This window comes from Anomaloglossus baeobatrachus, chromosome 11 (assembly GCF_048569485.1).
Source record: "Anomaloglossus baeobatrachus isolate aAnoBae1 chromosome 11, aAnoBae1.hap1, whole genome shotgun sequence".
Taxonomy (NCBI): domain Eukaryota; kingdom Metazoa; phylum Chordata; class Amphibia; order Anura; family Aromobatidae; genus Anomaloglossus; species Anomaloglossus baeobatrachus.
Genome location: NC_134363.1, coordinates 13,841,652 through 13,853,363, shown reverse-complemented (window position 1 = coordinate 13,853,363; position 11,712 = coordinate 13,841,652). Strand labels below are relative to the sequence as shown.

The 11,712-nt window shown below is 44.9% G+C and overlaps 1 protein-coding gene across 1 annotated transcript; it reads right to left on the bottom strand.

Moving 5' to 3' along the window:
- Window positions 1–378: 378 nt before the first annotated feature.
- On the bottom strand, window positions 379–10,440 carry LOC142256560 (phospholipase A2 inhibitor gamma subunit B-like). Its single transcript, XM_075328318.1, has 5 exons — window positions 10,371–10,440; window positions 9,652–9,765; window positions 9,419–9,565; window positions 1,107–1,256; window positions 379–865 (listed from the first exon to the last, which is right to left on the bottom strand). The coding sequence occupies exons 1-5, from the start codon at window positions 10,420–10,422 to the stop codon at window positions 750–752; spliced, it is 579 nt and encodes a 192-aa protein (XP_075184433.1). The 5' UTR covers window positions 10,423–10,440; the 3' UTR covers window positions 379–749.
- Between the last annotated feature and the right edge of the window lie 1,272 nt (window positions 10,441–11,712).

Genomic DNA, 11,712 nt, shown 5'->3' with positions numbered 1-11,712 from the left:
CCTGGGTATCTTCCATTACCTTGACTCCCTGACCTCTGATCTGTATCCTCATTCCTTACCTCGGCTCTGTCTCTCCCTTCTGCTGTATATGTGATATCCCATCTCCTGACCTTTGGCTATCACTTGACTATAATTTGCTTACTCCTGTACCATTGACGAGCCCTCCTGTTGCAGACCCAGTTTGCTGACTACTCTATCGCCCTCCTGTGGGCTATTTGCTAACTGCACATTGGACATCACGCTCCAATCTTTCTCAGTTCATCCACAAGCAAGAGTGATAGGTTACACTTTGACTCTTCTTAGCGCCTTTTAGTAGTCTAATCTTTATCTTCAGCGCACTATGACGTTTTACAGAGACAATACATTACTAAGTGGAAATTTATTAAAAAGTTCAGATAAACATTAAATCTTAACTTAAATCTTAAGTTTCAGAATTGACTTCCTCCAGTGTTTGAGTATAATGAACAGCCCATGAGGTTATACCTTTTCAGACAATATATGGCTTCTTGGATACTACTACTCCTGGCATTACCGACAACGTTGTGTTAGATTCCAACAGCGTAGATCATCTGTTGATTAAGGAAAAAATCCGACTCCCTACAGCAAAGCCAAAACTAATTTTGATGCTAACATGGAAGGCTTTATACATTGTATACTATATAATTTGCAATAAGACAAAGTAAACTAAGATCGTTAGACTTGGAGGTGATTAATTCATTCTTGAAGGTTCCTGGATTATGCTGTAATATCTAACAATTAAGCAGCACCCTTTGTTGTTCCTCTATCGCAATGTAGCTATCAAAGTTGTATCGGCAGCAGTCGGAATTAACACAACCTTTCATAGATAATTTCTTCACTGTCCCATCTGTAGACATGAAAACAACAGAAATTAGGTAACATGTATGTTGTACGTTCTGTAATTTTTAGATTTGGTAAAATGCCTCAAAAACAATAATAATGTAAATTGAAACATTTTAAACAATAAATTATGTGCGCATGACTGCGGGATATTTTTAGCTCTAGATGATGAACTTTTTATTTTCGAATATTTGTAAAATGTATTATTTTACATAATTGTGATATCAAAAAAATTATTTTTTTCTCACCTGGAATCCTCACTTTCGCCCTGTATTCTAGACATTTATTCATGGATCCGGTGCAGTTTATCATCTTGTCACTCTTACATTCCTCCAAAGTGTTGTTACAGCACGCAAATGGACATATTACACCATTTGGTGTTGGGTCTTCTTCAAGAACTGGAAATACAGACAATTAATTTTTTAATTAAGAGAATTTTCAATTTTAATTTAATTAGAATTTTAATTAGAATTGTTAATTTAAATTTAATTAGATTTTTTTTTATCTGTTTTAACATGTTAAAGTGTTCACATCATGGAGCAGTAGTTGCAGAGCTGAGTAAAAAACAATTTTCCCTGGGGGTGTGTCCTCTTTCTTTCAAAGATGCCTCCTGATTATGATTGGGCAATAGTATTCAGGGGAAAAGTACACACCCTCAGAGAAGAATCTCTGCTTATACCACTCTAGCTCATAGCAAAATTAGAAGGTAAACTTTACAAGCCAATATCTCCGCAACAGAGACAAATCGTACGGTGTCACACAGGAGGGAAAAAAAGAACACATCCCCAGAAAAGGTCAAATCTGGCTTTCCCCTGTGAGACATGTAATAACACATAGTAATGATCTCTTCCGTAATTTAGATGTCAACATCTCCTGTTTAGTTTGTGCCATTACAAACACCTCTTAAGCCCGCTTTACACGCTGCAATGTATCATACAATGTGTCGGTGGGGTCACGTCGTAAGTGACGCACATCCGGCATCGTAAGGTACATTGCAGTGTGTAACAGCTACGTGCGATTGCGATTGAATGGTAAAACGTTCATCGCACGCACGTCGTTCATTCCTCATGAATTGAACATCAGATTGTTCATCGTACCTGGGGTAGCACACATTGCAGTGTGTGACACCCCGGGAACGATGAACAGATCTTACCTCATCCTGCGGCTCCCAGCCGGTAATGCGGAAGGAGGAAGGTGGGCGGGATGTTTATGTCCCGCTCAACTCCGCCCCTCCTCTTCTATTGGCCGGCTGCCGCATGACATCAATCTGATGCAGAACGTCCCTCCCACTCCAGGAAGTGGACGTTCGTCGCCCACAGCGAGGTCGTATGGACGGGTAAGTACGTGTGATGGGGGTTAATCGTTTGTGCGGCACATTCAACAAAATTGAACGTGCCGCACATACGATGGGGGCGGTTTTGATCGCATACGATATCGTATGCAGAATTGTAACATGTAAAGCAGGCTTTACAGCTTTCATTTTTTTAGTGTGTGTAGAGTGAGGGTGAGTTGAACAAAGCTGACAGTGCCTTGACATGTATTTTGCAAGAAGTGCTTGCAATGACAAATAGCTCTTCTCTATTTCTCCTCCCCCTAGACTTTTAGTGCTGTCAGATGAAAGTTGCAAGAGGTGTTTGTAATGACACATAGCTCTTCCCTACTTCTCCTCCCCCAACACTCACAGTGCTGTGTATTAAAATATACAAGAGGTGTTTGTAATCACATTTGGTTCTTTTTAACTTCCAGTTCCCACACACTCAGTGATGTGACATGAAATATGCAAGAAGTGTTTGTAATGACACATAGCTCTTCTCTACTGCCCCTCCCTCCACACTCACAGTGCTGTGTATTAAAATATGCAAGAGGTGTTTGTAATGACATTTGGCTCTTTTTAACTTCCACTTCCCCCACACTCAGTGCTAGGACTTGAAATATGCAAGAGGTGTTTGTAATGACACATAGCTCTTCTCTTCTTCCCCTCCCTCCACACTCACAGGGCTGTGTATTAAAATATGCAAGAGGTGTTTGTAATGACACATAGCTCTTCTCTACTTCCCCTCCCTCCACACTCACAGTGCTGTGTATTAAAATATGCAAGAGGTGTTTGCAATGACATATAGTTCTTTTTAACTTCCACTCGCCCCACACACAGTTCTGTGACATGAAATATGCAAGAGGTGTTTGTAATGACACATAGCTCTTCTGTACTTACCCTCCCCCCACACTCACAGTGCTGTGTATTAAAATATACAAGAGGTATTTGTAATCACATTTAGTTCTTTTTAACTACCACTTCCCCCACACTCAGTGATGTGACATGAAATATGCAAGAGGTGTTTGTAAGGACATATAGCTCTTCTCTACTTACCCTCCCCCTACACTTAGAGTGCTGTGTATTTGTTTGTAATGACACATAGCTCTTCTCTACTTCTCCTCCCCCAAAACTCACAGTGCTGTGTATTAAAATATGCAAGAGGTGTTTGTAATCACATTTGGTTCTTTTTAACTTCCACTTCCCCCACACTCAGTGATGTGACATGAAATATGCAAGAGGTGTTTGTAATGACACATAGCTCTTATTTACTTCCCCTCCCCCCACACATTCCTTTGAAATGAAATATGCAAGAGGTGTTTGTAATGAAATATAGTTTTTCTCTATTCTATGCTGTGGCAACATTCATATCACTAAGAAGAGGGTTGTGTGTCATTACATGTCTCAGAGAAAAAAAGCTGGGTTGACCTTCTCTAGGGACGTGTTCTATTTTTCCCCTTTATGACTCTACCCTTCTGCTTATGGTAGATCCAAGTCATGCAGGGAAAAAAAAAACTGCCATCGAACAAGAATTTGAAACTCTCCCTTTGTCTCAGCTAAAATTTAAAACTAAAATTTCCATGTTAATATTTCTGCAAAGTAGATGAAAAATACAAAATTAAGCAATATGTTTTATTCAACTATGTAGCCACTATTTCACAATGTGCCCAGTTAACTGCAGGAATGTCCTCTAAATTCATTTTGTCAAATAATGCCGTAAAATGGTTTAAAAATAAATAAATCAATAGTGCAAATATAAGAAATTTTGTAATACAGCTTTAGGGTACTTTGCACATTGCAACATCGCTACTGTGATATCGTCGGGGTCAAATCAAAAGTGACGCACATCTGGCGCCAGTAACGATGTTGCAACGTTTAAAGCCTAGGAGAGAAGATGAACGAGCGTGAAACAGTCAAAAATCAGTGATCTGTGTCACATCATTCATTTTCATAATGTCGGTGCATCCGCAGGTACGATGTTGTTTGTCGTTCCTGCAGCAGCACACATCGCTGTGTGTGAAGCCGCAGGAGCGACAAACATCTCCTTACCTGTGCCCGGCGTCCACCGGCAATGCGGAAGGGAGAAGGTGGACGGGATGTTTATATTCCGCTCATATCCGTCCCTCCGCTGCTATTGGCCGGCCGCTTAGTGACGTCGCGGTGAAGTCACGGTGACGCGGAATGCACCTCCCCCTTGAAGGAGGAATTCTTCGGCAGTCACAGCAACGTCACCGACCAGGTAAGTGCGTATGAAGCTGACGTAGCAATAATGTTCGCTACGGCAGCTCGCACTACATATCGCATGTGCGATGGGGGCGGGGGCTATCGCGCTCGGCATCGCTAGCATCAGCTAGCGATGTCACAGCGTGCAAAGTACCCCTAAGGCCTGTTTCACACGTCAGTGATTCTGGGACGTTTGTGCTTTTTTTTATACGTACCAGAATCACTGACATACGCAGACCCATTATAATCAATGGGTCTGCGCATACGTCAGTGATTTCTCACTGACCTTGACTCCGTGCGGCATACACGCGTGTCTGTAATTGCCGCACAGAGACATGTCCGTTTTTTTCTGTCATCACTGATATCCCACGGACCACACTATGGTGTGATTTGTGTGTCATCCGTGAAACACGTCCTAGAAAAAAAGTGCATATAAAATAAAAATCATTTTTACCCACCCGGCTCCAGCGACGCTCTGTGCAGTCTGTGCTGCCTGCTGCTTCTGAGCTGGCTCATTACTGTCGTGCATATTCATGAATGCACGACACAGCCGACCCGAAAGCAGCTGCTGCAGGGGTCAGCACCGGCCGGATACTGTGGGAGCATTCGCACCAAGGAGAGCGGGAGTGGGCACAGGTGAGTTGATCTCTATGTGCAATCATGGACCACGGAGAACGGAGCCCAGATTGCACATAGACAACCCACGTGTCCCATGAATCACGGCACATAGAGGGACATGTGCGTATTTTACACGTCAGTGAAGAACGCCTAACAGAGAATTCTGCTTCTTTCTCCACTTATGAGCCACTTCTTCCCTCCCCGTCTCCTGAACTCATCATCTAATCTGCAAAACAGCTCAACTCCATTGTTCTCAGACAAAATGGACTTTACCTCCTTATGGCACAGCCCTATATATGCTATGGAAATAGAGCAGGGAAAAGAAGTGGGGAGTAGACTGAGGAAACAAGCAGAAGAACACACAGAAACACCATCTTCTATGCTGCTGCATCAGCCTGTTTACTAAGAAATGAAGAGCGAGAATCCATCTCTGCGTGCTGTACTGTGCATGAGACATATGTGATGCCCTGGCCGGGCCAGGTAGTCACAGATAGGGCCCCGCATTACACCGTTCCCTCACAGGTAACACACAGCCAAACACTTACACCCTAGTCACCTCCCTCAGGGCTGATGGACACACCAGGGGGCGGAACCAGGTGTTTGGAAGACGCCCACCGTGGAGCTGGATAGCCTGAGGTGGGAAAAGTAGCAGTTGAGTAGTAGAGTTCAAGGAGAGTGGAAGTCAGACCTGTGTGTCAGGCCGGAAGCAAACTGACAGGTGCCAGGGTTGGAGCCCTGGTGCCTTTGGCTAGGAGGCAAATGGTGGTCTCATCTGCAGGAGGCGGGAAGACTGCTCGGTGGAACTGAGGTGGACCGGGACAGGGTTGTAGCCTGCCGCTACTGACCTGGAGAACCGACCCAGAAACCAGAGCACAAAGGGGGGTACTCAGACCCTGAAGCTAGGTCCAGAAACTACTGGGGACTAGTTAATTAACTGATTGAGGCCAGCACTCTAGGTCCTGTCCCACCCAAAGTCCCGACTGAAGACAACAGCCCAACAAGAAGCGGTAAAAGGCCACCGCCACGGCTCAGAGATCCCACGGGCCAGCATCTGCGGGCAAGGGCTCCTTAGGCAGTCACAAGCCGGGAGCGGACTCCTGGAGTTGCAAGCACAGGCAGTCCACCGTTCTAAAAAGGTGCAGGAGAAAGACAGAGACCACCAGCCGGGTGGGGGAACCAGAGCGTAGCCAGCTGTGGGCACTGACCACCATCACCTTGGTTTACCAGAGACTTGTGTGTTTACTAATAGTGAGTACATCAGCACCCTCCGGTCGCCCATCTCCCGGCACCGCCAAGCTCCCAACGGGTCCCGGGGCCACCATCCCTGCCCATGGAGGGGCTAACAACTTGCTGCACAACATATCCCCTGGGTGCCCCGTAACTGCAGCGGTGGTGTCCAATATCACCACACACCGTGGGTGATGTCACGAACTCTGTACGGCCCAGCCCGTACATCTACGTCCTACACCCACTATTCCATCACTTCCCCTTTACATTTGAAGTGACCGTGAGGCCCCCGGGTCTGGAGACTCTCGAGCCACCTACCAGAAGGGCCGGATCCGAGCGGCTCGGCTGCTGCCGAGCACAGGGCGGTACACATAGGCACAGCTATAATCCTGTCACCTGCTTAGAAGAAATTGTTAAGTATGAAATAGAACGTACAGAATAGAAAATAGGTCACAATGCAGAATACAAGTCATACAATGGCCAGATAGAAGAATATTCTTCATGAATACACACTGAGAACCTTATTCTAAAAAATACTCAAAAGTACAGTTATCCTTTAATTTAATTCCAATAAATGCCAAGTATCTTTTCTTGCTGCCAAGTATGTACTTCTTAATGACTTTCTTGGTACTAGTTTGGAACATCATAATTCATTTTCTTATTGCCAAACAGAGAAGCAGCTGAAATCTCAATTCTTTCTGAACTTCCGGTGCTCTAACATTTAATGAACGGTTGAAAAACTTTTCTATTACATTAGACTGTATTTTTGCCACTGGTAAATAATAGCTATAGAATTATAATTACCGTATTTTTTGTTTTATTAGATACACCGGATTATAAGATGCACCTCAAATTTAGAGATAAAAAAGATACTAAAAATGGGGTCTGTCATATAATGCACCTAGGATTTCACTGTGTTGAGCACCCTCGTATGCTGTCGGCAGTGTTTTCTCTGGCTGGTCTCCCCGAGATCAGTGATTGTTTTGTCTTGTTGGTCTACTAGGCATTGCTCCCACCTGGCCAGAATCCTACTCCACACTGATGAGGGGCAATACCCCGAAACAGCTGTCTGTGGATGGATACCTGGCCTTGGTATTTCCCTTGTCATATCTTTAAACTTGTCAAAGAGTTGGATATTGACTAAAAGGGTGGTTATGGTGGTCTCCTAAAAAAGCCACTCCTTGGCTAGGTCCTACCTAGAGGGATATCTGACTAGTTTCTGTGTCGAGACTCCTAACAGTGGCTCCATGGACTTTTTTGATTTGCATATTTCCTAGGGGGCAATGCACCTAGCATTTCACTGTGTTGAGCGCTCTCATTGGCTGTCAGCAGTGTTTTCTCTGGCTGGTCTCCCCGAGATCAGTGATTGTTTTGTCTTGTTGGTCTACTAGGCATTGCTCCCACCTGGCCAGAATCCTACTCCACACTGATGAGGGGCAATACCCCAAAACAGCTGTCTGTGGATGGATACCAGGCCTTGGTATTTCCCTTGTCATATCTTTAAACTTGTCAAAGAGTTGGATATTGACTAAAAGGGTGGTTATGGTGGTCTCCTAAAAAAGCCCCTCCTTGGCTAGGTCCTACCTGGAGGGATATCTGGCTAGTTTCTGTGTCGAGACTCCTAACAGTGGCTCCACTTTCTTTTTTGATTTGCATATTTCCTAGGGGGCAATGCACCTAGCATTTCACTGTGTTGAGCGCTCTCGTTGGCTGCCAGCAGTGTTTTCTCTGGCTGGTCTCCCCGAGATCAGTGATTGTTTTGTCTTGTTGGTCTACTAGGCATTGCTCCCACCTGGCCAGAATCCTACTCCACACTGATGAGAGGCAATACCCCGAAACATCTGTCTGTGGATGGATAACTGGCCTTGGTATTTTCCTTGTCATTGCTTTAAGCTTGTCAAAGAGTTGGATATTGACTAAAAGCCCCCTTAATATGGTGGTTATGGTGGTCTCCTAAAAAGAGCCACTCCTTGGCTAGGTCCTACCCGGAGGGATATCTGGCTAATTTCTGTGTCGAGACTCCTAACAGAGGCTCCACTGACTTTTTTGATTTGCATATAATGCTGTGGTGTCTTACCAGAGCGGGAGTGGCAGCAGTGGTGGAGCGGGGTCACACAAGGCAGGGGTGGTGCTGGAGTAGGGCGCTGCTGCAGACTCTGTAGTAGGGGCTGTGTTGGCTGCGGTGGGGACTGTGCTGGCTGTGGCAATCAGGGTGGTTTGTTGGGTGTCACAGATGCTTTGTCAGTGGTGCAGGCTTCAAAAAAATGGCTCCCAGAGTCAGCACATGCACAGATTGAGCTCCCAGCTCAATGACAAACCGAGATTTCATCTGCACAAGTGCCACCTTTGGTTGCCATTTTCCTTATGTCTGCTGCTGAGAGATCAATGGGCCAGAGGCAGTGCATGCACAGACGAGATCGTGAGCCGAGAGCTCTATCTGCGAATGCACAAACTCTTGGTGCCATTATTTGAAGCCTGCACCGCTGACAGGGCATCTAACCCGCTGCTCCACTCTGCTCCACACAGCCATCACCGCAGCCAGCACAGACCCTAACACAGCAAGCACAGCCCTCACCGAAACAAGAACATGCTCCACCTCAGCCAGCACAGCCCATACCACAGCTAGCACAGCCCCCACTGCTGCCAGCACAGCCCCCACTGCTGCCAGCACAGCCCATACTGCAGCCAGCACAGCCCCCACCACAGCCAGCACAGCCCATACCACAGCCAGCACAGCCCCCACTGCTGCCAGCACAGCCCCCACTGCTTCCAGCACAGCCCATACTGCAGCCAGCATAGCCCTCACCACAGCCAGCACAGACGCTAACACAGCCAGCACAGCCCCCACCGAAACAAGAACAGCCTCCACCATTGCCAGCACAGCCCCCACCACAGTCAGCACAGCCCCCACCAAGGCCAGCACAGCCACCACCGCAGCCAGCACAGCCTCCACCGCAGCCAGCACAGCCCCCACCATTGCCAGCACAGCCCCCACCGCAGTCAGCACAGCCCCCACCACAGTCAGCACAGTGCCAATTCTCCACCTCCCGGTAAGCTACATTCATGTTTTAAGATTCACCCCTCATTCTCATCCCCAATTTTTGGGAGGAAATGTGTGTCTTATAATCCGAAAAATATGGTATATAATCAGTGTATAATTATTAGCATTATGACACTTACGTTCATATTGTGCAGTGTTGCATAATTCCCCAGTGCAGCAAGTCAAGTGAAATCGAAACATCATATTTTCCACAATTCCTGAGCCCTTAGTTCCACACAAAGTATCATTGGCACAACCTCTATATATTGATGTAAACTCCTTTTCACCTAGAAAATAAGTAAATTGACATAACATAATCAGAATAGAGATGCTGATACTTTGTTTATTAAACTGAAGACTGAGTTGTACTCACCAACTTTAAAGTATTGACAGGCGGTCATACATCGATTTCCGAAGCATTCAGTCTCAGACACATTACATTTTGTAGAGGTGCGGGATTCACATGAATAACATCTAATACAACTTACTGTAAAATACAAGAGACAATTCAGGGATATTGAAAACCGATAGAAGGAAAAAGCGGCACTGTCCACAGCCCATGCAAGAAGATCCAAGTTTTCAAATGTGTGCATAAAACCGCGGGGAAGAGACGGGGAAGAGACCGGGTGCAGTAGCTCAACGGACTATGGCCATTTCGCTCTTGCTTGTGCTTCAACAGGTCCTGTTAGAAGCAGATGATGGCTGAATACTACAGCCATCATCTGTCACACTTCATGGGACAACATATGATGTAATAGTATGTTATAGTTCAGTAAGAGGTTAATCTTTTACAACTATCACTAAATGTGAAAGAATTAGAAGAGTAATCGCTTTGTCCATATATAAAACTCACTACACTTGTAATATTTGGTATTATAGTATCCTAGGCACTAGACAGGTAAGAGATTAATAGAAAACGTATTTTAATTTGCATTTGTAAAAATTCTAATGTTGATATAAAATATTTTTCCATCTTTGAAAATGTCATCTCATTTACTAGAATTTGCATAGTTCTATTGAAAATTATGAAGAAACAATGCAATAAAGGTTTCCAACGTTCCTCGTTATACTTTGTGACGGCACCCGCCTTACCTGAGCCGACAAGAGCAGAGATCATGCAAAGTAAAGCCACCAGGTTCTTCATTTTGGAAGATTGGGCGTCTTCTCGGATTCTTTTCTGCTTGTCCTGTTGTCTGTACACAGGGATCATATAAATACTATTAGGAAAGGTAAAGAAACTATTGTATTATGGGATGGATGACATCTTTCCAGTAATACCATGACACACCGCATATTCCATATAATAAGGAATTAATCAAAAGACCTGTCCATTTATTCTTTCCAAGTAGAGAACACTGTCTCTTGTTTGTTTTATTAAGTTTTATCTGAAAATAAAATAAGATTTTATTTATTTTCCCTAAGGAATAGCAAATAGATACATTTTGATTGTGAGTACAAGATTATTGTCAATTGTTTCTCTTTAAGGCTCATGGAATACATTTCCAACCTTTTTATTTTTCTTGATTTAAAGTCAACCTGTTACGTGTAAAAACGTAATTAAGCTGCAGATATAGGGTTAATCTTCAGGTTAATAGCATTTAAACCTTCTCGGCACCTGTACATTGCCTAATCTAGAAATCTGGCATTGAGTTAAATGACTTCAACAGAGGTGAGTAGAGATGAGCCACCCCCCTAGTGTTCGAGTTCGGTTCGGTTCGTCGAACGGCGGGTGTGTTCGTCGAACGTTCGACGAACGTTCGTCGAACACCTTCAAACCCCGTTGAAAACAATGGCAGGCAAACACAAACACATACAAACACCTAGAAAACACCTTGTCCCTTTCTATGGAAGGAATTATTTCACCAAATTTTGACTTGTACCGGGGATCTAAGAGTGCGGCAACCCAGTAGTCAGCATTACTTCTAATTCTGACAATCCGAGGGTCATGTTGTAGGTAGTGCTGCAAGAAGGCGCTCATGTGTCTTGCGCATCCAGGAGGACCAAGTCCATGCTGTGTTGGTGGCGGAGAGGTAAGAATCATGCCTCCTTTCTCTGCCCTTTCCCCTTAACCTCACACAACAGAAATGTGATCAAGGTCTCCCTTATCTGCTAAGTTTTCCATGACCATCACCAGTTCGTCCTCCATTTCTTCCTGGGTTCCTGCACCTTCCTCAACAGTTTGGCTGCTACCATGTGCCCATGTTAATCCCTCTCCCCCACCATCCCATGCCTGCCACCTTGGTGATGCTGACCATCTGGATCTTGTAGATCTTGGTATCCCTTCCGCATATGAATCCTCCTGTACTTCCTCCCCTTCCTCTTGTCCCACCACCTGACTCCGAATACAGTTTAGAGCGTGCTCCAACATGTAAATGACTGGAATTGTCATGCTGATAATGGCATCGTCAGCGCTAAACATCTTCATCACCATGTC

Bases quoted from the DNA above. Each gene is read 5' to 3' on its own strand.
- LOC142256560 (XM_075328318.1), bottom strand. From the start codon at position 10,422: ATGAAGAACCTGGTGGCTTTACTTTGCATGATCTCTGCTCTTGTCGGC. The intron at 1,257-9,418 runs GTAAGTGTCATA...CTGTATTTCCAG, and splicing joins CAACACTGCACAATATGAAC to TTCTTGAAGAAGACCCAACA. The intron at 866-1,106 runs GTGAGAAAAAAA...TCATGTCTACAG, and splicing joins GGCGAAAGTGAGGATTCCAG to ATGGGACAGTGAAGAAATTA.